The sequence below is a fragment of the Macaca fascicularis genome, chromosome 5 (assembly GCF_037993035.2).
Source record: "Macaca fascicularis isolate 582-1 chromosome 5, T2T-MFA8v1.1".
NCBI classification, from domain to species: domain Eukaryota; kingdom Metazoa; phylum Chordata; class Mammalia; order Primates; family Cercopithecidae; genus Macaca; species Macaca fascicularis.
This window is the reverse complement of record NC_088379.1, coordinates 170771844-170798542: the sequence shown is the minus strand read 5'-3', so window position 1 is coordinate 170798542 and position 26699 is coordinate 170771844. Positions and strand designations below refer to the sequence as shown.

General features: G+C 39.4%; 1 protein-coding gene across 2 annotated transcripts in view; it reads right to left on the bottom strand.

The window, feature by feature from the left end:
* Positions 1-23987, bottom strand: part of TLL1 (tolloid like 1) — a 225490-nt gene extending 201503 nt beyond the window's left edge. Inside the window, exon 1 of one of the 2 annotated variants that reach the window (XM_005556244.5) lies at positions 23152-23987. In XM_005556244.5, the coding sequence (XP_005556301.2) occupies positions 23152-23320 (169 nt within the window). In that variant the 5' untranslated portion in view covers positions 23321-23987. The remainder of the gene's footprint in view (positions 1-23151) is intronic. The other variant, XM_005556245.5, reaches the window with a different exon arrangement.
* Between the last annotated feature and the right edge of the window lie 2712 nt (positions 23988-26699).

The following is a 26699-nucleotide window of genomic DNA, read 5'->3' as shown; positions in this document are numbered from 1 at the left end:
GAGATGCAAATCAAAACTACAATGAGATACTATCTCACATCAATTAGAATAGTGATCATTAAAAAGTCAGGAAGCAACAGATGCTGGAGAGGATGTGGAGAAACAGGGATGCTTTTACACTTTTGGTGGGAGTGTAAATTAGTTCAACCATTGTGAAAGACAGTGTGGCAATTTGTCAAGGATCTAGAACCAGAAATACCATTTGATGGCCAGGCGTGGTGACTCATCCCTGTAATCCCAGCACTTTGGGAGGCCGAGGCAGGAAGATTACGAGGTCAGGAGATCAAGACCATCCTGGCTAACACAGTGAAACCCCGTCTCTACTAAAAATGCAAAAAAATTAGTTGGGCGTGGTAGTGGGCACCTGTAGTCCCAAATACTTGGGAGGCTGAGGCAGGAGAATGACATGAACCCAGGAGGTGGAGTTTGCAGTGAGCCGAGATCATGCCACTGCACTCCAGCCCGGGTGACAGAGCGAGACTCGGTCTGAAAAAATAAAAAGAAAGAAAGTAAAAAGAAATACCATTTGGCCCAGCAATCTCATTACTAGGTATATTCCCAAAGGATTATAAATCATTCTACTATAAAGACCCATGCAAACGTATGTTTATTGCAGCACTATTCACAGTAGCAAAGCCTTGGAACCAAACCAAATGCCCATCAATGATTGACTGGATAAAGAAAATGTGGCACATATACACCATGGAATAATATGCAGCCATAAAAAATGATGAGTTCATGTGCTTTGCAGGTACATGGATGAAGCTGGAAACCATCATTCTCAGCAAACTAACACAGGAACAGAAAACCAACCACTACATGTTCTCACTCATAAGTTGGAATTGAACAGTGACAACAGATGGACACAGGAAGGGGAACATCACACACCGGGGCCTGTTGGGAGTAGGGGGTTAGAGGAGGGATAGCATTCAGAGAAATACCTAATGTAGATGATGGGTTGATGGGTGCAGCAAACCACCATGGCACGTGCATACCTATGTTAACAAATCTGCAGGTTCTGCACATGTATTGCAGAACTTAAAGTATAATAATAACAAAACAAAAAAAAAAGACTATACTTTCTCTGCTGAATTGTCTTTGCAACTTTATCAGAAAGCAACAGAAATGGAAGTATACACCTATTTCTGCATTCTCTATTTCATTCTATTTGTGTATCTGTCTCTCTTGATGCCAAAACATGCCCTGTCTCGAGTACTGTAGCTGTAAAATAAGTCTTGAAGGTAAGAGTTATAAGTCCTCTAATCTTCTTCTTCTTTTATAAGATTATTTTGCGTATCCTAGGTTTCTTGCATTTCTATATGAATTTTAGAATTACAGTGTCATTTTTTACAAAAAGTCCTACTGAGTTTTTTGAGGGATTGTGTTGAATCTATAGATCAAGTTAGAGAACATTGCCTCTAATATCTTAACAATATTGAGTCTTCCAATTGATGAACAAAGTGTATCTTCCGATTTACTTAGGTTTTCTTTAAAATCTCTCAGCAATATTTTGTAGTTTTCAGTGTACTGACCTTGCACATACTTTGAAATATTTATCCTTAAAATCAAATATTTTAATGCAATTATCAATGGCAATTTTGGCAATTTCAATTTCTGATTAATCACTCTTATTATATAGAAGTGAAACCAATTTTTGTGTGTGATCATATATCCTGCAATCTTACTAAACTCACATAGCAGTTTATAAGAACCGCTCTATTGGGAATTCCATTGGATTTCCACATAGACAATCACACTGATGACAAACAGAGTTTTACTTTATCCTTTCCAATCTGTATTCCTTTGACTTCTTATTCTTGGCTTACTGCATTAATTAGAACTTGACTTATTGCACTGACAAGATCAGGTGTGGTTTTTCCCAGGAATGCAAGCAGGCCTTAACAAATTAACATGTGAAAAGCAATCAGTGTATTTATCTCATTAATAGATTACATATAAAACATGTAAATGTGGTAAGTTATACTGAATCCCCTAACGATCACACAATCTGTTTATTGTATAATTTTAAAATTATATAGTCAATTTTTACAGTAGGCATGTGCATGTATACATCACATTTTACATTTAAGCTGTTAATGTCACACATGTGCACACACACACACACATCATTTGACAAAATCTAGCATTCCTGAATAAAAACTTTAGAAAGGTAGTAACAGAAAGGAACTTCCTCAACCTGATAAAGGTCACTCATGAAAAATCTCCAGCTAATACTACCCCTAGTGATGAAAGATTGAATGCTTTTTCCCTAAAGATCAGGAAATAATAAGAATGTCTGCTCTCACAACTTCTATTCAACAATAAATTTGATTCTAACCTATTTAACATCTACATTAATCTGTTATTTGCCACAACTTAAGGGACTTCTTTTAACATTTCTCATAGGTTAAGTTGGATGGCAACGAAGTCTTTCAGCTTTTGTATATCCTGAAAAGTATTTATTTCACTTTCATTCATGAAAGATATTTCTGCTGGGTTGTGAATTCTAAGTTGATAGTGCTTTTCTTTCATTATTTTAAATATGTTACTCTACTATGTACCAGTTTGCATTGCTTACAATAAGAAATCTGCTGTCATTCTTATTCTCCATGAATAACTCTTCTGTATGTTCCTCTGTAGTGTGTTCTTCCCTCTGGCTTCTTCTAATATTTTCTCTTTATCACCGAATTTAATTCAACTTGATTGTAATGTGACATGGTGCAGTTTTCTTCATGTTCCTTGTACTTGGGGATTTGTTGAGATCATTAGATCACACAGATCTACTGTTTTCACTAAATTTAGGAATTTTTGGCCATTATCTCTTCAGACATTTTTCTATACTTTGTCCTCCCCTGCTCCAAACTATCTCCTCTCCAGCAACTTGGATTACTTCAATGTTATAATATAAGATATTCTAGCAACCATTTGTCTAATGATAAACATTTCCACTCTTTGCAGGATTTTTTGACTCTTAAAAGAATACTACAATACTAATTGGGTGCAAGACAACAATGACTGAATTTCAATTTGTTGGTTGCAGGAAATATTTATATTTCAATAAATCTCTTGAGTTTTATCCTAGGAAGCATTAAAGTTGCTTGGATCCCTTCTGGGTTTTTTGTTTTGTTTTGTTTTGTTTTTATTCTAGCTTTTTAAGGCAGGACCCAAGTGTTTAGATTAGGGCTAAGATTTCCTCCATAACTGTGGCAAACTCTTCTCAATATTCTATGTGATGCTCAATAAATTATGAAGTTGTACAAGTGTATTGCATGAGAATAGGTACCATTACCTGCTCTGGGTGAGCCCCAAGGAATTTTTCTCTCTCTCTCTCTTTTTTTTTTTTTTTTTGGTAGTTATTTCCTCAGCCATAGAGAGTGTTCTCCCATTCAGGTACTAATCAGCAGTGAGGTTAATCTTTGGGTTGGAAATTCTGAATACAAGGTAGGGATTCTTTACGTGTCTCCAGAGTTCTTTCTCTATGCAGCTTTCTCTACTCTGATGCTTCACCCTGGAAATTCTAGCTGCATTGGATTCTTTGCATTTCCAGCTCCACCTCTTCAACAGAAGGAGACTCTGGTTTCTGCTTGGATTCCTCAACCCTGTTGTATAGACAGTAAACTGAGGCAATCACAGGGCTCACTTTATTTCTTTTCCATCTCCCAGCAATCACTGTTCTTTGCTGCCTGATGCCCAATGTCTTAAGAACTATTGTTTCATATATTTTGTCCAGTTTCTTAGTTGTTTCAGTCACAAAGATAAATGTAGTCCCTGTTACTCTATTCTGTACAGAAACAGAAGTTCACATTGCTTGAATTTATTAAGATTTTATGTAGTCCTATATCAAGAAATATAACTCAATTTGGACCAAATATCTTTAAGTAGCAAACACTCAATTACAAGCCCTTATTAACGATAGAGTTTTACAATTATCATCATTCTTTGGGAGCTAATTTGGCTATAGAATGATAGTCTCACTCAATGCTCAGTGCTGACTTACATGCAGTCATTAATGACTCAGTGCAAGCACAATTTGGATTTATGTCAAAGAATGACATTGAGGGAAATAGCTACCATCTTGAAAATGAAATCTAATATAAGGTCAGAATAATTTCTTTACAGAAAAAGAAAATCTCTGTAACCAGATAAAGGCTAACAAATAATGAACATAATGCAAAGGCATCCAATATAAGGAATGCAAGAGTTTAAAGGGTAAGAGAGTCACTGAGGTGCTCAGACTATAAGCTGCCCCAAAACAAGCATGTGAAATAGGCTAGAGTAATTATCAGGGTTGCTTTCCCACCTTCCTAATGAATATGTTCTTAGCACATTTATGAAATGGGCCTGATCTTTCACATTACTGATTTTCAGGTTAAGGACTTAATAGCTATTCAGAAAAGAGTATTTGAATTTTAAAAGAAAAGGGGCATAAAGGGATCAATGCTTAACTCAAAAAAAATCATTAATGGCATATTTATAGGAAGCCACAATTAATTAGTGAATGGCACCTTGTAGGGCAGTGAGTTATCATTGTAATCAACCTCTATTCATACATACAAGTCAAGCATGATAATTGGAATTTGCTTATGACTTCAGAATAGCATTATCGTGCCTCTTACATGAGGAATTTGGGGTTATAATCTCTAGCAGTCCATTAAAAGATACATTGCCATAAATTAAACCATAAGATTACCTTTGAGGCCCTGTAACTGAAAGTTATTAGAGGAAATTTTGAGTGGGTGTTGATATGGTTTGACTGTGTCCCCATTCAAATCTCATCTTGAATTGTTCTCATAATCCCCATGTATCATTGCAGGGACCAGTGGGAAGCAATTGAATTATGGGAGCAGTAACATCCATGCTGTTCTCATAATGAGTTCTCATGAGCTCTGATAGTTTTATGAGGGGCTTTCCCCCCTGCTTCACTCTGCACTTCTCCGTGCTGCTGCCATTTGAAGAAGGATGTGTTTGCTTCCCATTCCACCATGATTGTAAGCTTCCTGAGGCTTCCTCAGCCATGCTGAACTGTGAGTCAATTAAACCTCTTTCCTTTATAAATTACCCAGTCTCAGGTATGTCTTTATTAGCTGCATGAGAATGGACTAATACAGTAAATTGGTACTGGTAGAGTGGGGTACTGCTGTAAAGATACCTGGAAATGTGGAAACAACTTTGGAACTGGATAACTGGCAGAGGCTGGAAGGCTCAGAAGGAGATAGGAAAATGTGGGAAAGTTTGGAACTTCCTAGAGACTTGTTGAATGGTTTTGACCAAAATACTGATAGTCATATGGACAATGAAGTCCAGGCTGAGTTGGTCTCAGATGGAGATGAGAAACTTATTGGGCTGGGGCAAGGGTGATTGTTGCTATGCTATAACAAGAAGGCTGATCCACCAGCCTAGATATCTGTGGAACTTTGAACCTGAGAGAAATGATTTAGGGTATCTGATGGAAGAAATTTCTAAGCAGCAAAACATTCAAGAAGTGACTTGAGTGCTCTTAAAAGTATTCAGTTTTATTCATTCACAAAGATATGGCTTGGAATTGGAACTTATGTTTAAACAAAAGCAGAGCATAAAAGTTTGGGGAATTTATAGCCTGATGAAAAAGAAAAAGAAAAAAGAAAAAGAAAAGAAATTATGATAGCCTGATGAAAAGAAAAAGAAAAAAAAAACCCACTTTCTGAGGAGAAATTCAAGCCAGCTGCAGAAATTTGCATAAGTAACAAGAAGCCAAATGTCAGTCTCCAAGACAATGGGGAAAATGTCTCCAGGGCATGTCAGAGGTCTTCATGGCAGCCCCTCCCATCATAAGCCAGAAGGCTTGGGAGGAAAAAATGGTTTCACAGGCCAGGCCCTGGGCCTTGCTGCTTTGTGCATCTCAACACTTGGTACTTAACATCTGAACCATTGCTAAAAGGGAAAAATATGCAGCTCGGGCCATTGCTTCAGAGGGTGCAACCTCCAAGCCTTGGTGGCTTATGTGTGGTGGTGGGCCTGGGGGTGCATAGAAGTCAAGAGCTGAGGTCAAAAACCTCTGCCTAGATTTCAGAAGATGTATGGAAATGCCTGGATGTCCAGGCAGAGGTGCACTACAGGAGCAGAGCCCTCATGGAGAACCTCTGCTAGGGCAGTGTGGAAGGAAAGTGTGGGGTCAGAGCCTCCCACACAGAGTACTCATTGGGGCACTGCCTAGTGGAACTGTGAGAAGAGAGTCCCCAGACCCCAGAATGGTAACTCCACTGACAGCTTGCACCTTATGCCTAGAAAAAGTGCAGACACTCAACACCAGCCCATTAAGGCAGCCAGGAGAGAAGTTGTACTCAGCAAAGCCACAGGGGCAGAGCTGCCCAAGGCCATGGGAGCCCACCTCTTGTATCAGTGTGACTTGGATGTGAGGCAGATGGTCAAAGGAGATCATTTCAGAGCTTTAAGATTTGACTGACCCACTTGATTTCAGGCTTGCATGGGACATGTAGCCCATCTGTTTTGGCTAATTTCTCCCAGTTGGAAGGGGTGTAATCACCCAATGCCTGAGCCCTCACCATATTTAGGAAGTAAGTACCTTGCTTTTGATTTTACAGACTGATAGGCAGAAGGGACTTATCTCAGCTAAGACTTTGGAATGTGGACTTTTGAGTTAATTCTGGAATGAGTTAAGACTTTGGGGGACTATTAAGATAGCATGATTGTGTTTTGAAATGTGAAGACAAGAGGTTTGGGAGGGGCCAGGGGCAGAATGACATGGTTTGGCTGTGTCCGCACCCAAAACTCATCTTGAATTGTAGTTCTCATAATCCCCATGTGTCATGGAAGAGATCTGGTGAGAGTTAATTGAATCATGGGGGCAGTTGCCTCCGTGCTGTTCTCATGATAGTGAGTTTTCATGAGATCTAATGGTTTTATAAGGGGCTTTCTCCCTTTTGCTCTGGACTTCTCCTTGCTGCTGCCATGTGAAGAAGGATGTGTTTGCTTCCCCTTCCACCATGATTGTTAGTGTCCTGAGGCCTCCCCAGCCATACTGAATGAACCATGAGTCAATTAAACTTCTTTACTCTATAAATTATCCAGTCTCGGGTATGTCTTTATTGGCAGCATGAAAACAGACTAATAGAGTGTAAACATTAATTGAGGTCAAAGTTGTATTATTAAAAGTTTCAATAACCATACAACAAGTTAAATCAATTCAACTTATTTTAAATAAAGAAAAAATTGAAACCTTATTAATTGTTTACAAAAAACTGAAATGACTAGTGATGGTGAGCTGCTTCTCTATTAATATCAATAAAACTGAATGCAATGAGTATCAAATAAGCATCAAAAGTTGCAGAAACATATTTCCCAATCCACCTCACTGACAAAGAAAAGCATAATCCTGCCTAGCTGTTCTACAAAGTTAAAGAATAACCAAATCTGCCTGAAGGCAGCACGTCAGTACAGGTAACTTGTGACACCACTTTATGCAAACACCGTCTTTCCTCCGCAAATCACAATGGGTAGTTTGAGTTACATTTGGATGTTCTTCCCATGAAATTTGAATTGAATCTTTTCAATTGAAACGTACAAAAATTTTTACCCTTACAATGAAATGTTTACAAATAATTCAAGAAACTTCTGGATTTATCACACATACACAGGACTGAATGAGTATCCTCAAAAGTCAGCTTAAACAAATGGTGGTTTGATTATTATAAAACCCCCATGTTTAGCAAATTAGATATATGATATATTTTCATAGAGGACCTTATGGTTATATTTGATATATAATGATAAATGAGTTTCGAATAAAGCCATTTAATCATAAAATCTAAGTTCTGTAAGAAAATGCCCTGATGATGTTTAACATTTAAAAGTCCTTGTTAATGACTGCTGTTTCTGTCACAATGACAGACTAGGTACTGGTACCGAGCTTTCTGCATAACTCAATATGCTAGATGAAGTATTTTTTTAAAGCACTGAATGTATCAATAGATGACAAAAGAGTGAAATACATTCATTGCTGGGAGAATGAGAGAATCCAGAGAGATAAGCAGAAGACTAAAGCCAGCTTTCAACTGAGGGCATTTGCCAAAATTTGTTGGCATGACCATTGAATTTTGATGTTTCATGGGGCTTTAAGGATAGAAGACATAGTGCAAGGTCCACCCAAGCTGGAAAGTGTAATACAATAATCCCCCCAAAATCTGGGATTCCCATATCTGGGGCTTCTAAGTATAAGGAAGAATGACAATTAAACTCATACCACCCCAGGTACTTGCACACAAGAATTTTCTGGAAGCTTGAAACTAAGTAGAGGGGAGAAAAACAAATATCTTCTGAGACCACATAAGCAAGAACCACACCTAAAATAGGTAATAGGTCTGCATTCTGAATTGATATTATGACAGAAGCCTAATACACTCAAGCAGAGAATTTAGTTTAAAGTGATCTTGTGCTGTGATGGAGGAAAAAAAAAATCTTTTGAAATGTACTAAAGGAATGAATAAAACCCAACAGGAATAGCAGAATGAGGAGAGTTCGAATCTAGAGACGTAAAAAAAAAAAGAATAGATTATGCCCAAATTGTCTTCATCCCAGGAATGCAAGGTAGGTTAATATTAGTAAATTAATTATTCTAATTTACAATTTAAATGGTGAACTAAGGATAATTATATCATTTTTAGTAAACACAGAATTCCTAATTTGATAAAAAGTGCCTATGTTTAAAAAAATACCAAATAGAATAACTGGTAAATAATTGAAAGCATTCCCTTTAAAATTAAGAACAGAGCAAACTAGCCCTCAGTCAGCACTTCTGTGCAACACTGGGACGCTGTCAGCACAGCAAAAAAGTAATTAAATTAAATTAAAAACATAGGGACTATAACAGAAGAAATAAAACCACATGTTTATTTGCAGATAATCTCATTACCTGTATGAAGAATATATATATAAATTATTAAAACGCACAAGACTGTTAATGTTGGATAAAAGGTAAAAATATAAAAAATCAAACACATTTCTACACAATAGCAACAAATGGTCTTAACAATAATTTTTAAAGCTACATTATATCGTCAAAAAATAAAAATATATGAATAAATCTACATCAAAAGCATGCACAAATTACAGATAAAAGTATTAAATATTAAACAGTATTTAAGGAGGCCTAAACAACTACAGATATATACCATGTTAATGGATTAGAAGGTTCAATATTATAAAAATAATTCTCTTTAAAATAACCCATACATTCAATGCCATGGCAATCAAAATGTAAATGTTGAGACTTGACAAGTTGATTTCAAAGTTAATATGGCATCACAAAGTCCAAATTTAACCAATATACGCCTGAACAACAACAACATGAGGGGACCTGTAATACCAAATAAAGGATTATATGCAAGTCAAAGGGTTCTCAAAACCAAATTCAATTGCTTTACAAAACACAAACTTGTTTTTTTATTGTTTTATACTTTGTTCATCTGTATCACTGTCTACCCAGTCACTAAAGTATGAAACCAAAAAGTCATCTTTGACTCTTCCTTTTCTTTTCTTTTACTTTCTTGACCTTCATCCCAAGGTCATCCAGCTGGTCACTTGTCTCTTACCTCCAATCCCTCTTTTCTGTGGCTACTGACATGGTGCAAATGCAAGCACTCATCCAGTGCTTGCCTGTACTTGTACTATAATCTAACAAGCCTCCCTCCTCCCACTTTCTCATTACTTCTTCCACCAACTACACCAGCTCACTCTTTACCTCCTAACATCTCTTTACAACATATGACTATAATCAAGCCAATGATCTGCTTTAAATTTTCAGTAAGTTCACTTCTCACCGCCAATAGGATCAAGGTCACAACCCAGGCTTTAAAGATCCTTCACACTATCTTTCATAATCATTTTTTGCCAAAGCATTAACCCTTACACATCCTTTGCTCTGTCCACATTAGACCATTTGCCACTCCCTATATTTTCATAAAATTGAAGAACTTTCAGAGCTTCAGCTTTTATCTTAGTTATTTGACTCTAAAGTTTTGCCCCATCTTTTCTCCAGGAAGAAAATTACAGGACTTCAAGATCCAGCTCAAATGTCACCTTCCCTGAGACGCATAATTAATGCATTCCCTCCTCTGTGCTACCATAGAACAATCAGCCCTCCATATCCACAGATTCAACCAACTACAGATGGAAAATATTCAAAAATAAATAAATAAATGCAATGGTTAAAAAATATGAATTTTTCAAATACAGTATTATTATTCCCATAGCATTTATATTGTATTAAGTGTTACATGGAATCTAGGGGCGATTTCAAGTATATGAGAGGACTGAGTGGTTTATATTCAAATACTATGCCATTTTATATATGGGACTAGAGCATTCTCAGATTTTTGCTATCTGCAGGGGTGCTGGAACTAATCCCCCATGAATACCAAGGGAGATTGTACTTTGTTTACTGCATTTTTATCTTGATAGTTAAAGTATTTGTTACTTTTTTCTAGTAGATTTTGAAATCCTTTTAGGAAGAGAGCACATCTTATTTGTGTACCCCCCAAGCATATTCCTGAAACATACCATGTGCAAAATAGTGCTTTTCTTAATTTCAGTCTGTGCAGTGCATCATAGTTTACCAAGACCTTACACATGTAATCATTCCATGTTTCATAGACTAGGGATCACTATCCCCACATTACAAATGTGTGAACGTAAGCTCTGAAGCATTATGTAGGTAGACCAAGATAATATATTTAAACAAAACAGCCAACACTTGCACCTAGGTCTCCTACAGAATATCCAGCGCTCTTCTAATTCAATTACACTACCTAGATTCATGTTATCGATTTCTATTGGGCTTCCTTCTTACTATTATAAAAGCCACAAAAGTGAAACTTGCTTTGGTGATGATTTGTTTGACAATTTAAACTCATCAAAAAAAATACGTAAAATGAGTTAACAAGAATAGTTCCTTACTAGACACTTTAAGAAAAACAGAGGTTTGTGGAGCTGAATTTTACGAAAATAAGTAACAATATCCAATTATGCCAAGTAGAATTATATTTTCAAGGATATATTCAAGTAATTAATTAATATAAGGATATATCTGTTAACATGTCATGTACTTGGTAAAATGCTTTCAGTCAGAACAATTTTCCTGCGGTTTCGTTGCCTGTAGTTCTTGTTCTCTCCATTATGAACACTGACCTCAAACTCGACAGAATAGGCTTCCCTCATCCCAATATACCAATCCATTTTTTCCTGTGAAAACAATCCGACTGAACAACCTTCAATTCTGATGGTAATGTGACACTAACATGTTCTGATACATATGTAAGATACCTGCTATTCTCACACACCTTGATACTCTTTTAGTAGTTTTTTTTTGGGGGGGGGGGGAAGTAATGAGGTAGGAAGAGGGAGGGAAATTTAGGCATAGATTGCTTTCAGGGTTAATTCTGGCAGACAAGTCATGAAATTGCATGGCCTACTTCAGGGCCTACGGTGGCTGCCATGATATGAACAAAACCGTCAGAAACCTGAGGGTTTATCAAGAGTGACCCCTGGAGAGATGTGAACAACTTCCCCTTCCTCTCGGTGTACAGCATTAAGCCCCCAGCACTGCAATTTCTTGGTACCACTTGAGAGGCGCTCTTGCTTCCAATGTCAGAGACACCAGGATTCAGACTGCTTTAGGCCTTGAACAGCCTTAGAGACTTCCAAACCTCAGAGGCTGAGGCCCAGTAAAACCAAGGGATGTCCTGAGGGCAACACAAATACAGCTACAGAACCAGTACTGGAATTTACATTTCTTGACTACCAGTCTAGTTTGTTTCCAGTTTTCATACCACTACCCAGATAAGATTATTTTTTAAAAAGCAAAACTTACATTTACTTTTCAAAATCACAGTAGAACAGGAGAAATAAAAAGAGTAAACATTCACTTCATTCATTTTACTGTTTATTTTGGCTTCTACTGACCTATAAATGTAGAAAAAGTGAACCCGGTAACTTCAAATGTATTTAAGAATAAGGATATAGTGTGAAGAACAGAATTGTGCTCTGCCAAATAATGTGGGAGAACATGAGAAACAAGTTGACATTTATTTATTTTATTTTATTTTATTTTATTTTTTTTGAGACAGAGTCTCACTCTGTCACCATGACTGGAGTGCAGTGGTACAATCTCGGTTCACTGCAACCTTCACCTCCCAGGTTAAAGCAATTCTCCTGTATCAGCCTCCAGAGTAGCTGCGATTACAGACACTCGCCACTGCACCTGGCTAAATTTTATACTTTTAGCAGAGACGGGGTTTCATCATGTTGGCCAGGCTGGTCTCGAACTCTTGGCCTCAGGTGATCCACCTGCCTCGGCCTCCCAAAGTGTTGGGATTACAGGCATGAGCCATCGCACCCGGCCACAAATTGAAATTTTAAAATCAAGTTGTGTGATTTTAAAACCAAGCTGCTTACACAGACTACTTCCAAATATCTGCATAAGTAATTATTGGTTACACTCATACTAGTCCTCTGTCAAATAACAAAGCCTACAAAGTACTTACTTAAAAGTTGCAGTGCTCTCCACAAAGCATTACATTGATATTATATTAATCTTCATTTATCTTGAGTAAAGAAAAATCCAGCAAAAATGTGTAAGAATACATATTCAGATTATCATAATTTATAACAGTATCTATTTTCTAATGCTAAATTAAAATAACTTTAGCATGCAATTGTGTTATTAATACATAAACAACTATTTATACGTGAGTAATCATCCACCTGCAAATGGCAATGTGAAGACTGTACTAGGTGAGGCACACTTCTGTAAACCCCAAGGATAAATCTGTTTCCTTCATAAGAATGTTGAAAAACTGTTTAATGAATTAATGAATATTTGTAGTTTAGAGCCATGTGCTCAAACTTAGCTCTGTGTAAACATAGATTGTGAATATCTAAGCTCTTCAAATTGATCCAGATGGCAAACACAACCAGAAATTACCGAAAGACTATATATATAGCCAAGATTCTATTCACACTTCAGTCAACGTGAATTGAAAATTGTCAATATATTTTGAGTGTATTAGGCATATGAGCAAATAGCCAAGAGAACAACATCTGAAAAATCTTTCTATTGGTTGCCTCTGGTATCTTTTCAAACAAGGTCTACTTGGGGGATTTATCTTCTCAGTTGAAAAGTTCAGAGGACTTGAGATATGAAAGTGTTTTAACACATGGGAAGAAACAAAGACCTTTATCCCACAAATGGTTTCATAAAGATCATCTCTTCACAAATGAGTAGTTGTGATTAAAAATCCTCCACATCTTACACATTTATACTACTGTGAATAAAATAATACAGTGTTTGTTATGTTCCAGAAAAATTGATATGTACTTTACAATTACTTAATTGTTATAACAACATCATGAGAATTATAATATCACCTTTATTTTATAGCTCAGAAAACAGAAATGTAATGGGGTTAAATAACTTGCCGAAAGCCACACATGGTTATTATGTGGGGGGTTTAGTATTGGAACTCATGGCCCTGTCACTCCAAAGCCCACATTTTTAATAGATTATTTTTCTGTCCCCTTGAAACCTGAAAAAAATAATTTTTAAATCAAATCCAACCTGCAAAAAAGTACCCATATAAAAAAAGAAAGAAAATGAAAGGCAGATCTCGGCAGCCCATTGAGTCCAGAGTTTTGAATTCAAAATCTGATTCTATCACTGGGAGATATAAACCAAGTTACCTTAAAACACTCAGCTAAAAGTGCCATTCAATACCAGAATAAGATTTAATATAGGACACTCGTTTTTGAAGCATACAGTTTTGTGTATGAAGCCCCATGCTATTTCTGAGTTCCATTGTATACACCAGAGATCTGTTCTTACTATAACTATTTTCATCGTGGAACAAACTGGAAGTATATCCTATAATCAATATCTTCTTTCTGTGCGTTAACTCTTGGTCACTAGTTCATCTGTTCTTACTGTACTATTTTCATCCTTGAACATGTATCTTCTTTCTGTGTGTTAACTCTTGGTCATCAGTTCACCCAGCAAACTGCTCACAAATATCTTTCTAAATAGAAACATACAGCAACTTGGAAGGCTGGGGCAGGCGGATCACCTGAGGTCGGGAGTTCGAGACCAGCCTGACCAATATGGAGAAACCCCATCTCTACTGAAAATATAAAACTAGCCGGGCTTGGCGGTGCCTGCCTGTAATCCCAGCTTCTCGGGAGGCTGAGGCAGGAGAATCCCTTGAACCCGGGAGGCAGAGGTTGCAGTGAGCCGAGATCACACCACTGCACTCCCACCTGAACAACAAGGGCAAAACCCATCTCAAACAAACAAAAAAAGAAACATAAAGCAACACAGAGGCCCTGATTTAGGTCATTATTTCCTTTACCCGTTCCAGCTACCAAAACCCAATTATTCTGACCCCGGTGACTGCCTGCCAGCTACACTGCATTCAGGTTTAGTGATATACTATTTCTTCTCTTGGGACTAAAGAATATACATATGTAAAAGAAAATTTTCCCCTAGGTCTTAGGTAGAAAAGAAGGAGGCAAGAAAAAAATGAGAAGCCTGTTTTACCAGATTTTGTTCTACCACTTGTTAGGAAACAAGTACAAGCAGGAATTCTTCATCCTAGAAAATATGATAATTTGCTAAATAATAATATGTTTTCTTCAAAAATCCTATAATACCTGTATAGTAAATATTACATATGGTATACATTTTGAATTTGCCAGACTTCCTCCTCTTAGGAAACCAGGCCAGAGTTCCAAGAAGTTTATTTGATCCTATTATCTCTAAAAGTTTTCAAGCATTTGACCTTAGGCTTTTAGACAAGTTAGGATTGAATAAAGTGAAGTTATTTAAGTAACTTCACACAGCATATTTGTTTTCTCAAAAGCATTCACACATCATTTACATACATAGTGTACACTGTAAACCACTTTCCTGAATTTTTTTCAACTGCATTTGAAAGGATGTTCTTGCACTCTGTATGGGCTCATAATCATGAATTCAATGAATACTCAGCAAATTTAGAGTGTGAAACAACACATTACCACACAAAATGTCAGAGCCTGTGCCAGCAACAGGGCACTCGCGACTGAATTCTACCCACATCCAACCCAGCCCCTGTCTTAATGGACATGGAAGGCCTGCTTTCACAATGCATATACTTGAGGCTACACACAGCATTGTCTCCCCTACACTATTCACCCTCAAACATGTCTCTAATCCTGTTAAAATTAGTCATTTGCATTTTTGTTTGTTTCATCCATAAGTAGGTGTTTCATTCGTAACTTCTCACGCTAAGAGAACGCTCTCGAGAGGGAGGAGGCCATGCACTACACTCCATGTGATTATAAAGTTCTGGTCTTACTCTGACAATACAGTACGTGGCTTATAAAAACGCAAGAACACTAAAAGCAAGATGCATTCTCAACAAAGAAATCACAGTGGATGGATGTCCACCACCATGTACACTGACAGTCTCACTACATTTGTGCTGGCTGCAGAGCCAAGTGTGAGAAATTTGAAAAAGGAAAGTCATCAGAAATATAGAAACTCGAGTTCAAGCCCTCACCACTTGTCCGTTTTCCTCATGTATCCAGAAGGAGCAATAATGTTAATTGATGGGAATATGGTGAAGACAGGAGACTAGATTTTTTAATGCAAAAATGTAAACTATGTTATGATGACGTGAGCCATGAAGATACTTCCTAAATATGCGGGGTACTTGAGATAGGTGAGGACTCCTTCCCTTCTTTAATATTCTCCATTTGGTGTTTCTGAATTATTCATGGTGTTCCTCCCTGGGATATTTGAAAGGTTTTAACTTCCATGCAATGAGGCATATACTTAATTATCTTTAATCTGAATATGAAAAACAAAATACCATAAGCCCCAACTGTTAGGTATTTGTGCTCTGAAAAGAATAGGGCAGAAGAACAAAGTTCCATCTTTTCTGAATGGTCAGTCAAATGAGCTAATGCCAAGGTGGTTTCCAACACTTTACAATAAACTGAGATTATTCCAATAAACTCTTCAAATACACTCAGAGCCAAAGAAGATTGCTCAGAAGACACTTACAGCAGCAACCGGTCCAGGAGCTACCGAGGTGACTGTGTGGTACACAATCCATGTGCTGACAGTTTAACACAGATGAGAAATGTAAGGAATGAGGGAACTATTCCACCCTCTACCCCTCCAACTCTGCCTCACCCATCACACAAATTAAATGTCATCATTGGAAAGCTCAACAACGCAGAATATTTAAAACGCTGAGCGTAAATATATGCCTTTTATCTCCACCTCTGTAGCAACTCCCCTGACTTGTAAAATGGTACAGTGCGTTAAAAACTGTTGAAGACTTTTTTAAACACTGAGTTGAATGTTTCGAGTAGCATACCAATACATAAAACTAGATTTGAGTTGGGAAAAAATAACATATTTAGAGCACTTCTGACCCATTTAATGTATGGTTTCAACTTTTTAGAATTATCATTCAAGGAAGTTCTTTTAAAAAATGTAGTGGATAGCAATTTTTAAAGCTTAAACTCTAAATGTAAGTTGCAGGAGAAGAGTTGAGTAAGATAAACACCACCTTGCTTCACTTTCTGGATTTCAGTTAACACCTAATTTAGTAGACTTCTTAATACAAAATATATAGTTGAGCTCTTTAGAATAGCTTGACAGGATTAGCACACATTCTATAAAGAGCTGACAAAACTAGCAGTCCATTAGCCAGTCCACAATATCTCCAAGTCCAATAGTCAGCATTCCATTTTTAGGGCTCACAATGGCAAGAATGAAATAAATAAGCAAGGGATTCCCTCCTCCTGCTTTCTGGAAAAGAACACAGTCTATGTCATTCATTCCATAGCTTTGAGGTTATATATATTTTTAAGTTTTCCTCCCCAAGTGTTAGTATTCAATAGATAACTAAAGACAAAAACCATGAAAGCCATATTGCTAAATCATTCTGCCATATCCAGGGTTGGGGAGAGGACTCTGCACTCCTCAATTTAGGAAGGATAAGTCCACAATTAATTCCAGATCCTGGAATATGAAAGAACTGTAAGAGGTTTCCAAACTCCCCTCATCCTGAGGATGAGGAAATCCTACATCCTCAGGAACCTTGCCAGGCCCCTGAGTCCTGGCCTAAGTCTGAGCTCAAGATGCTGCAGGGGGGAGTTCTCACAGTTCAGGGGAGCAACATGGCTCCCCCACCCCCACCACTTCCCTAGACACCAGATGGTCTCAGCAGGATGTGCAATACCTCATTTTAAATGGATTATTTGCCTCTGTCTTCTCTAAGTGTTCTTAGAAAAGCTTAAGGAGGGTCCTAGTTTTACATACTTTAAGCAGATGGGTCTAAGGCACTATTAGAATAAATAATATTCTAAAATGAATGATGGCAAATTATCTGCACTTGATACTACCTACCTGAGTTCCAGAAGAATCGCTTTTCTATAAGCGATCACGTCAAGACCTCAATGATTGAAAGGTGTGAAGGATGATTAAGGTGACTAATAACCATAAGAAGGTTTGTAAAGAATATGGTTTTAACTATTGGCAAGTAAGTCTCAATTTCACATGAGAGAAAAATGCTAAGATGTTCAAAAATAGGATTCCTGCATACACAATAGAGGAAGACAATATGGTTTCTGAAGGAGGAACCATACATGGCTTATACTAGGCTTTCATAGAAAAGGAAACTGTCAGTCGGGTGCTCACGCCTGTAATGCCAGCACATTGAGAGGTTGAGGCGGGTGAATCACTTGGTTCAGGAGTTCAAGACCAGGCTAGGCAACATGGTGAAACCCTGTCTCTGCAAAAAATAAAAAATAAATAAAATACAAACAATAAAATTAGCTGGGCATGGTGGCATGCACCTGTAGTCCCAGCTGCTACGGAGGCTGAGGTAGGAGGATTGCTTGAGCCTAGTAGGTCGAGGCTGTGAGCCAAGATCGTGCCACTGCACTCCAGCCTGGTGACAGAGTGAGATCCTCTCTCAGAAAGAAGAAGAAGAAGAAGAAGACGAAGACGAAGACGAAGACGAAGACGAAGACGAAGAAGAAGAAGAAGAAGAAGAAGAAGAAGAAAAAGAAGAAGAAAAAGAAGAAGAAGGAGGAGGAGGAGGAGGAGGAGGAGGAGAAGAAGAAAAAGGAAGCCATCATCAGGGTAAGAGGGAAAGCTGTGGAATTATATGTTAACTTTTCCATATGAACTGTTTCACCTTGATCTAACGAGGCCTACATTGAGTCAAGTAGGGTTGACTGGGCACCTACTTGAAATAAGAATTCTATGCATTATTACACCAACTAGCTAAGAGAAGGGGTTCCACTTAGGTTTTGAATTTGTGAATGAAACTATCCAGAAGCAAAACGTGGGACGATCTCAGGAGACTATGTAAACAAACAAAAAGGATGGAAAAGAAGAGCTTTTGACCTCGCTCAGTCTGAGGGAATATATTTAAGAAAAAAAAAATCTATCTTTTTCATACCTAATAGCAGTAACTGCCATTGTGGACCAAATATGGATGTAGGCCCTCAAGACAAAGACTAAGGAATTACTGTTGACAAAAGAGGAGCAGAATTCAAATGTACAGAATATAATGCCTTATCCATCCCTTTTGCAAACAGCGTATTTTGGCCACTTCTGAGTTGGCACGCAAGGCAAGAAGAGAAAAAAAAAAATCAAGATCTGAGGAATGAAAATTAAAACAGAAGAAACTGATTAGGTGAGGCAGCTCTATGAAACACATTTGTAAATGAGAGTGCAGCAGTCTAGAGGGGCACCGACTAAGAAATAAATGTTTGGACATCTAAAACTACGATGGAATAAAGATATGGAATAGGACATCTAATTCGAAAATGGCCAGTTCAGCTGGAAAGTACAACACTGAGGGCCAAAAGAACGAGGCAATGTAACCTAGAAATTATAAACTGAGGAAAATTATCACAAGGCCTAGCATACTAGGACGCTGGAGCACCGACTATAAAGAAAAGCAAAAAGAGTTTTCTAAAACACCAAAAGCCTATTTCTATATAGACAGGCTTGCAGATGCTCCTCTACAGGCAAATTTCACCTTGCAAGGCACTGACCTTTAATCATGCTTGGGGTTTTTTGTTTTTTTCCAAAATTAGGAGTCATTTACTCAGGAGCTTCTAGGTAGAAAATCTTTTGTCAAGGTGTTCACAAATGTCTACAGAGAGTAAGGATATCATTCTGCATACACATCTTACTCCACCAATTCTATATGCCTCTACCCAAGATTCAAAACATTAATTTCTTCAATTTCTCCTATTAGATATTCTATTTGCAGTTGCCCGAGCTTTCCTAATATTCTCTTAAATATACATTAAAAAAAAGATGGAAAGGAAGAAAGAAGAAGGGGAAGAAGGGGAGGGAGGAAAAAAGCAAGGAATGGAAGGGAGGGAAGAAGAGAAGGAGAGAAGAGAAGGAAGGGTATGTGCTAATACACAGTTACTTCATCAGGTATCTGCTTTTCCATGTAATCTGTACACATACTTGGCAGAAGATTAATTTACAAACTAAATTTGCCCAGGCTCTTCACAGATATTAATACTCAGATTAACACTTATTTCTATAGTACGACAATGAAACAGGACACCTCAGTCTCTACTCTGGAATGAGCGCCTGCAGCATCAGCTTCCCAATGTCCCTTGGGACTTTCCTGACCTAGAGAGTAAGAGCAATGTGATTACATATTCAGGTGATTGTGTACTGCACTGATGAAAGACAGCCAGACATTCTTTTGAATTATCTGTATCTTTGTGTATATCTACTCATATAGAGAAATAAAATACCTATATTTTATCCTAATGGATTTGGCTACATAAATATATCCGCAGTTGTGTGGGTATATTTACCTACTATCACTTATACCTATAATGTCTTTCTGAGTAAAAATTCTATCAAATTAAGACAAGGATTCCTTTCTACCCTATAGTTTCATGAACTTGAAATCAGAGTTCTGATAGGTAAACAAATTGCATTCTATTTCACAAATGTGTTGAGGATAGTACAATTTTTAAAGTTGTAATTGAGAAGCAAATCTCATTGGGTAACACACATTTGATCTTGTTTAGAAAAGAAGTTTGTAAATGGCAGTATCAACCAGTCTATAGATATCAAGAAGGTATTCAGAACATATTAAATTCCTAACAGTAGTAATCCATTCCTGTGATAAACATTAAAAACCAGTTCTGATTTCTGTCCTCAAGGATTTGAGTTTCGAAAATCTGAAGCTATGTTCCTCACTTCACCTATATCAGATATGCAAGTAATCGCATCTCTGTTAGTCTGGATTCCTGGCAAACCTGGACTAATTCCTATTATCTTCTCAATGAAAGCCTCCAAAAGGCCCACAATGAATGTAGTGTAATTGTCAGATACAGCCAGACTTTGCAGCCAGGAAACTTGGAATCGAGTTCTGAGTAATCCTGACAAAGACATGTAACCTCACTGGATCTCTGTTTTCCTACGTGTAAAATGGGAAGAGTAACAAACTCTACCATATTGAGCTGTTGTGAACACCAGCACTCAAAAGTGCTTTAAAACCACAAAGCCATGATTGTCGTTGTGATACCAAGCCACTGTGTATTGTAAGGAATATGAAGACCCTGTTAGAGAAGCTCAGACAGGCCCCTTTATTTCATGGGCCATGCTCTCCAATCTGTTATTTGGAAAGGGCAGATCAAAGGTGCCCCAAGTGTCTGGAAAGTACCTTCTCTTTTGCTTTTGCATGGCTGTCTTTCACAGAGCTGTCCCCATCTTCCTTATCTCAGTGACCTTTTTTTTTTCTTTTTTTTTTTTTTTTTTTTTTTTGACTCTTGCTTGGGATTTCAATGTATTATTTCATTTTTTTTTCCTGTTATTGGAACTTTGATTTGACTTTCCCAGTGCTAGAAAGGAGGCACTAAAATTTTGCCCGTCTTTAGCCAAGACGGTAAATTGAAGCCTAAATTCAAAAGCAGGGTGGTAATTTTAAAAGGGACTCATATTCTGTGCATACTTCTTAGCCCTCCACTTAAGCCATTCTTATTTCTCTCTCATTACACACACACATGCATGCGTGTGAACACACACACAGGTGTGTACTGGTATGCCTCTTCTCAAAAACAGAGAAGAAATAAGATTAGGGTAATAATCCATTCAACGTTGGTTTTGTTGTTGCTTTACTTTCAGCAGCTTTATTCAAAAATAAACCAGCATCAAAGGGGAAACAAAAAGTAAATGCTATTAAAGTTTTTGTTTTGTTTTGTTTTGTTTTGTTTTTTACCTAGATGTTTATTTGCTAAAGAAACTAAACATTAATGTCTGAGGTGTGTTTCAATACACATGGTGCAAATACTTATCTACTTGAATCTTTCACACAACAAGGTATCAAAGTAGATGTTTTCCTACACAATCTGTTGAAATAATGTACTTCATCTCTACCCTACCATAAACAAGAAAACGCACAATTTTCAGCAAGTTACAACATTATTCAAAAGAAATTTCTTAGCAAAAAGTACATTTAAGGAGTTGCAGAGAGCAGATTCGGAATGCCCAGCCACTGGTCACCCACCACAGCAATCAGCATCTCCTTGTCCAAACCATCCGGGGTGGCCCAAGAAACTTTCAGTGGGAAAATAGATACAGTTATTAAAAGTGACAGCAGGAAACTTATCAGCAAAACCGAATTAAATCAGAATTCTGAGTTCCAGCCTGACAGGCTCCTGCTAAGCTACTCTGAGTTTTGAATAAGTATCTGCACTTAAGGGTGCACCGAGAAAGACATGATAATGTGAACAGAACACACATACCCTTTTTGTCAGAACAATGTGTCATCAAAGGTAAAAATTAACTAGGGAATTTCCAGCATTGTTCTTCATTGTGTACACCTCTCCTTCCTCCAGGCCCAAGAGAGGATGAATAATGCTTATCTGGTTATGGAAGGGAAGAAAACCCAGTCACCGAGCACGGAATCTGGAGAACCCCAGGTATACTTGACTTTGTCCACTCCCTTCCTCTACGCTTCGCTAAAGCCCACACCTCTTGGGATGGAACCCAACGTGCCTTCCGCTTACAAACCGCTCCACTAGGTTAGCCCCAACCACCGTGCAACCTTTACGAAGTTATTCGTGCGTCCACACTGAGCGCGGATCACCTCAGCCACAGCCCAATACAGCAAGGAACCAGGAGTTCACGGAGCCCGGACAGGAGCCTCCGCCAGTGCTGGGCGCCCCCAGGCGCTGCGCTCACGTGGTAGCGGCCCCGGGCACGTGCGTCTCCGACCTTAGGCGGCGAGAGGGAAGCGCCGCCCCGCGCGCGAGAGAGGCTGGCAGCGGCGCCAGAGGCGTAGAAGGGAGGGGAAGGACCTGGGACATTCAGGGACCCTGCGAGGCGAGAAGCTGAGCTTCAGGCAGTGCTGGTCCGACTGCATTTCCCTGGGGTGTCAGCAGGAAGGAAGACACAAGTTTGAATGGGGTAGCAACTTAAAAACATTTTTTTTCAGTTTATTTTAAATGGGCAAATGCATCAGAATCCCGTCTAGAAGTGAGTTATTCCGAGATTGTCACAATCCCCTTCTAGCCTGGAATCCACACTTGAAATTTCTGGTAAAAGAGGGAGCCAAGGTGTCTGGAGGTAGCAATGCCATCCTCCAGTATCTTTTGGGGAACCCTGCCCACTCGGCCTCGAACGAGCGCTGGGAAACCGCGCCCTGGTGGGGGGCGGGGGGGAGAAGGCGGTGTCCCTTCCAGATGCATAAAGCCCGCTGAGTGTTGGAATTTAAAACCTACAGCAGCCAGCTATATTTACGACTTGTTTCATTTCGGTGGGGGAGGAGAGAGGGATCAGAAACTCCAGGACGTTATTCCCAAACTGGGAGATGGGAGCTTGGCAGCGGATCCCACTAGCATAGAACTCTCGTTAACTGGGGCCGCAGCGGCTGCCACTCGCGGGTGGGGAAGGGAAGAGAAAGGAGGGGGAGAGAAGGAGGGGCGGCGGAGGGGCTGACGCGGGAGGGAAGGAAACAGGTGAGCTCCCACCGCCACCCATCGGAAACCCAGCGCAGCGGCCCCCGGCGCGCCACCGTCCCAACCTGGAGAGCCACTGTCCCAACCTGGAGAGCCACTTACCGGCTTTACACGGGTCCTTGTAATCTATAGTCTCTGTTTTATCCTCTTCGTTCCCATCAAAAGTGTAATCATAATCGAGGCCAGCGCAGACCCATAGCTCCCCGTAGAAAACAATCCCCGAGGCCACCAGCCACACGAGCATCCTCAGGGAAAGCTTTTCCAACCCCATCCTCCTCCCCCGGAGGAAAAGGAGGGGACGGGACCCGGAGGTTAGGCAGCCGCGGTCCGCGCTGATGTGCGGGGCTAGGGGCACCGGTGCTCTTCTCCCCACCGGGAGGCTCCTCGGCGGGACCGCGGTGCTCAGGTGTCCGGAGACATGTGGATGCCGCCGGGACGGTAGAGAGGGCAAGCACTGCCTGTTACCCCCAGTCGCAGGGAGAAGTTGGCTAGGGGCCCGCGGGTGGGCGGAGGGCAGGTAAGGAACTCGGCATTCGGAGGCGGGGAGGGCGCAGGCAAACTCGGCTCTGGCGGCGCGGGCGCTCGTAGCCTGCCAGATCGTTCTTCTGGCTGCCGAACTTCCCGCGGCCGCGGCTCGGCCAGCGGCGCCCCGCGGGTTCAGCTGCCACCAGTGCTCGGGCTCCCGCGCCGCGTCCCCGCTGCTGCCAGGACTCCGCGGCCGAGCGCGAGCCGCCGCCGCCTGAGCCCAAAGCCGCCGCCGCCGCTCCGAGAAGATGAATCCGGTCTGCACATCAGCACATCTGAATTGAAAGGGGAGACCGAGGAAGGGGGTGGGGGCCAGGCATTTCTACGCCGCGAGACCTTAAAAGCCTGCAGAAGCCAGCAAAGCAACTGACTGCAAGAGAGCAAAAGTGTGAGGATTTGGGGATGCACTGTTTGCCTTCCCCCCGCCAGCCTGTCTTTTTACCCTCTTCCTAACTTGAAAAAAAAAAAATATTCGCACCATCTAACCCAATCACTTGCATCCTGCTTACTTATTCATACAATCAGGGTCAGGATCCGGGCCACAGCCTCCTCTCTTGACTTCTTTTGATAGCCTTAGACAAACAAACAGACAGGAGCGCGCTGACAATTCCATTTATATTTTACCAAAGATAAAAATGAATATATTATGTATCTGAGTCGGTAAACAACAATTAATAGATGATGTACGTGTCAGTTGAAAGTGCCAGACCGGGGGTGGAGCGAAGGATCGTGATAACTTAGCTGCAAATCCATATTTCCCCTCCCCCCAAATAAACAGCGAGTGTGTATTTCTTTCCTTTGCTGCTGTTTAACCTTAGAGCAGGGCAGGAATGGAGGAAAAGTGTGCAAGTCTTCACGATTTTGGTAAGAAAATAAACAGACTGCTGTAAAAGTCTCCTAACCAACAAAGTTTTGCTAAGAACTAAGATCCTCAGAACTGCAATTAAAAAAAAAAAAATCCAAAATCGAGTTACAGATTGCAGCAGCAGGAAACGCTGAGACCTTGCCGATGGGCTGGCGCTATGGCTCACGTGGGCGCAGGAAGGGAAGTTGGATGGAATACTCGGGAAGCAAATTTTCTGTGACAGTTCTGGCGCCCGTGAGCAGAGTTGCTCTGTATCCTTCGGCTTCAGTAATGTTTTACTTCTTCAGAGGAGAGGGTGTAAAACCTGGCAGGAGGGTCAGCGAGGTAAACCACATGTCAGCCGAGCAGACTCAAGACAAACACAGGTTGTGGGAAATTGGGGAGGAAAAAAATCAGAGGAAATCTCTGCAAAACCCCTGTTGTGAGCAATTCCGAGGTTTCCCCACATCTGCAAGTAGTTTCCAAAATAGGTGAGATGACTTCTCCCCCAACAAGCTTCGAAGGGACTAGTGATTGGGAGCTTTGCTTTTCCAACTAAATCTTTAACTGTCACTTTAGCAAGGACTTGTTAAAAAAAAAAAAAAAAAAAAAAAGCCTTACATCTTATTTAACTAGTGTTCCCCGGATCCAAGTTATCATCTGGAGAAATGTATGAAGGTAAACACACAAACACACACACACACACACACACACACACACACACACACCCCTTTGATGATAAAGTCATCTTTGGTTTGGAGATTTTACTAGGTTTTATTCATGTTTGTTAGAGAAAAGTAAGAAGCCAATCTTGAAAAAGCACCAACTATTTTCAACTTAAAGTATAGCAAGGCTAGGTGGAACTGAACTGACCAAATGTTCTTTACAAAACTGGGTCTTTCTCAGAGGTCACTGCAATAATGGAGCTTCCCTTCCATAGATCTTAAACTCCTAATGCCCAGATTTTTAAAAGAACATGTTCAATCAGCAGGTAGAGGCGTTTGATTTTGAAATCTCTTGCTGAGTCATTCTCAAATTCTCTTATCCATCCAAAAAAAAAGTTTGCATAATTAATAATAGTATTGCCCTAGTGCAGAGCTCAACAAGAATGAATCCTGCTTAGCCCATCTGAAAGCCCAGAGAATGCAAATGTCATCTGGAGGATTCCTGCTCTTGAGCTGCTGACAGTGTCCCCATTCCCTACCCCAAAACCTTAAAAATGTCCCTTGTTACTCTAAATGCCTGCAAACATCTCCTTAGACTACTTGATCATGTGTAAATTTGCAAGAGGTTTTACCTACAGTTTGCCTAAACATTGCTTACTTTGCAGGAATAAATATGCTTTATACATTTGTTCTGGGGAAAAAAAGTACTGTATAGGGATAATGGCCTCATTATGTATAATAACACCTATTACTTTTTACATGTGTTTCATTACTTGGTTTTATAATTTTATAAATTTGTAGTCCAGAGAGTTAGAATGATTATCATAGTAGAACCTCAAGTCAAAATACAGGAATGTTTCTTTACAGCTAATATACTTGCAGAGAATACCTACATCACAATACCTAGGCTTAATCCCTGATTTATTTTTAAATATTACATCTAACTCTAGGTTTGTAATAAGAAAATTCATTTTTTAAACTAATTTTGTCTCTGCAGTTGTTACGATTACAAACTAAAAATAGATTTTCCTTGTCCATGAAAGAAACATAAATTTGCAAGAATATGTATGTGAGCAAGGAGTTGATTGATTGCTCTGTCATAGTATAGCTGCAGACACATAGTAGGTGAATTCAGTCTCCTCAGGAAGACAAAAAGGAGAAACTGATTTCCTTAGTAAGACACGTGCTGATGTTGCCCTGGCTTCTAGCTGGCAAGCGCTGTTGATCAACATTGCCACCTGCAACAGGACCCCATCACTCTCAGCAATAACAGGGAATGAAGTCGCTCAAGAGTGCTGCAAAACGCAAGCTCTGTGCCAATTGGTGTGTCACATTGGAAATACCAATTAAAGTAAATTTCCCTTGTAGAAAATATCAATTAGATATGTATACTTTCTAAGCTAGATTTGTGCAAAGCTAGATGTGATCATTTTGTGTTATAAAACCAAATAATACATGAATGAATATATTTCCCTTTTGTCCCTTGTGAAAAAAAAATCAGACATATATGAAATAAAATGTGAGTTTTCCTCTTCCCTCTGGTCTCACTCCCTCCTCTGACCTAAAAACCATTAACTTGTTAAGCAAATAGCATGTATATCGATTGCCTTCTCAAA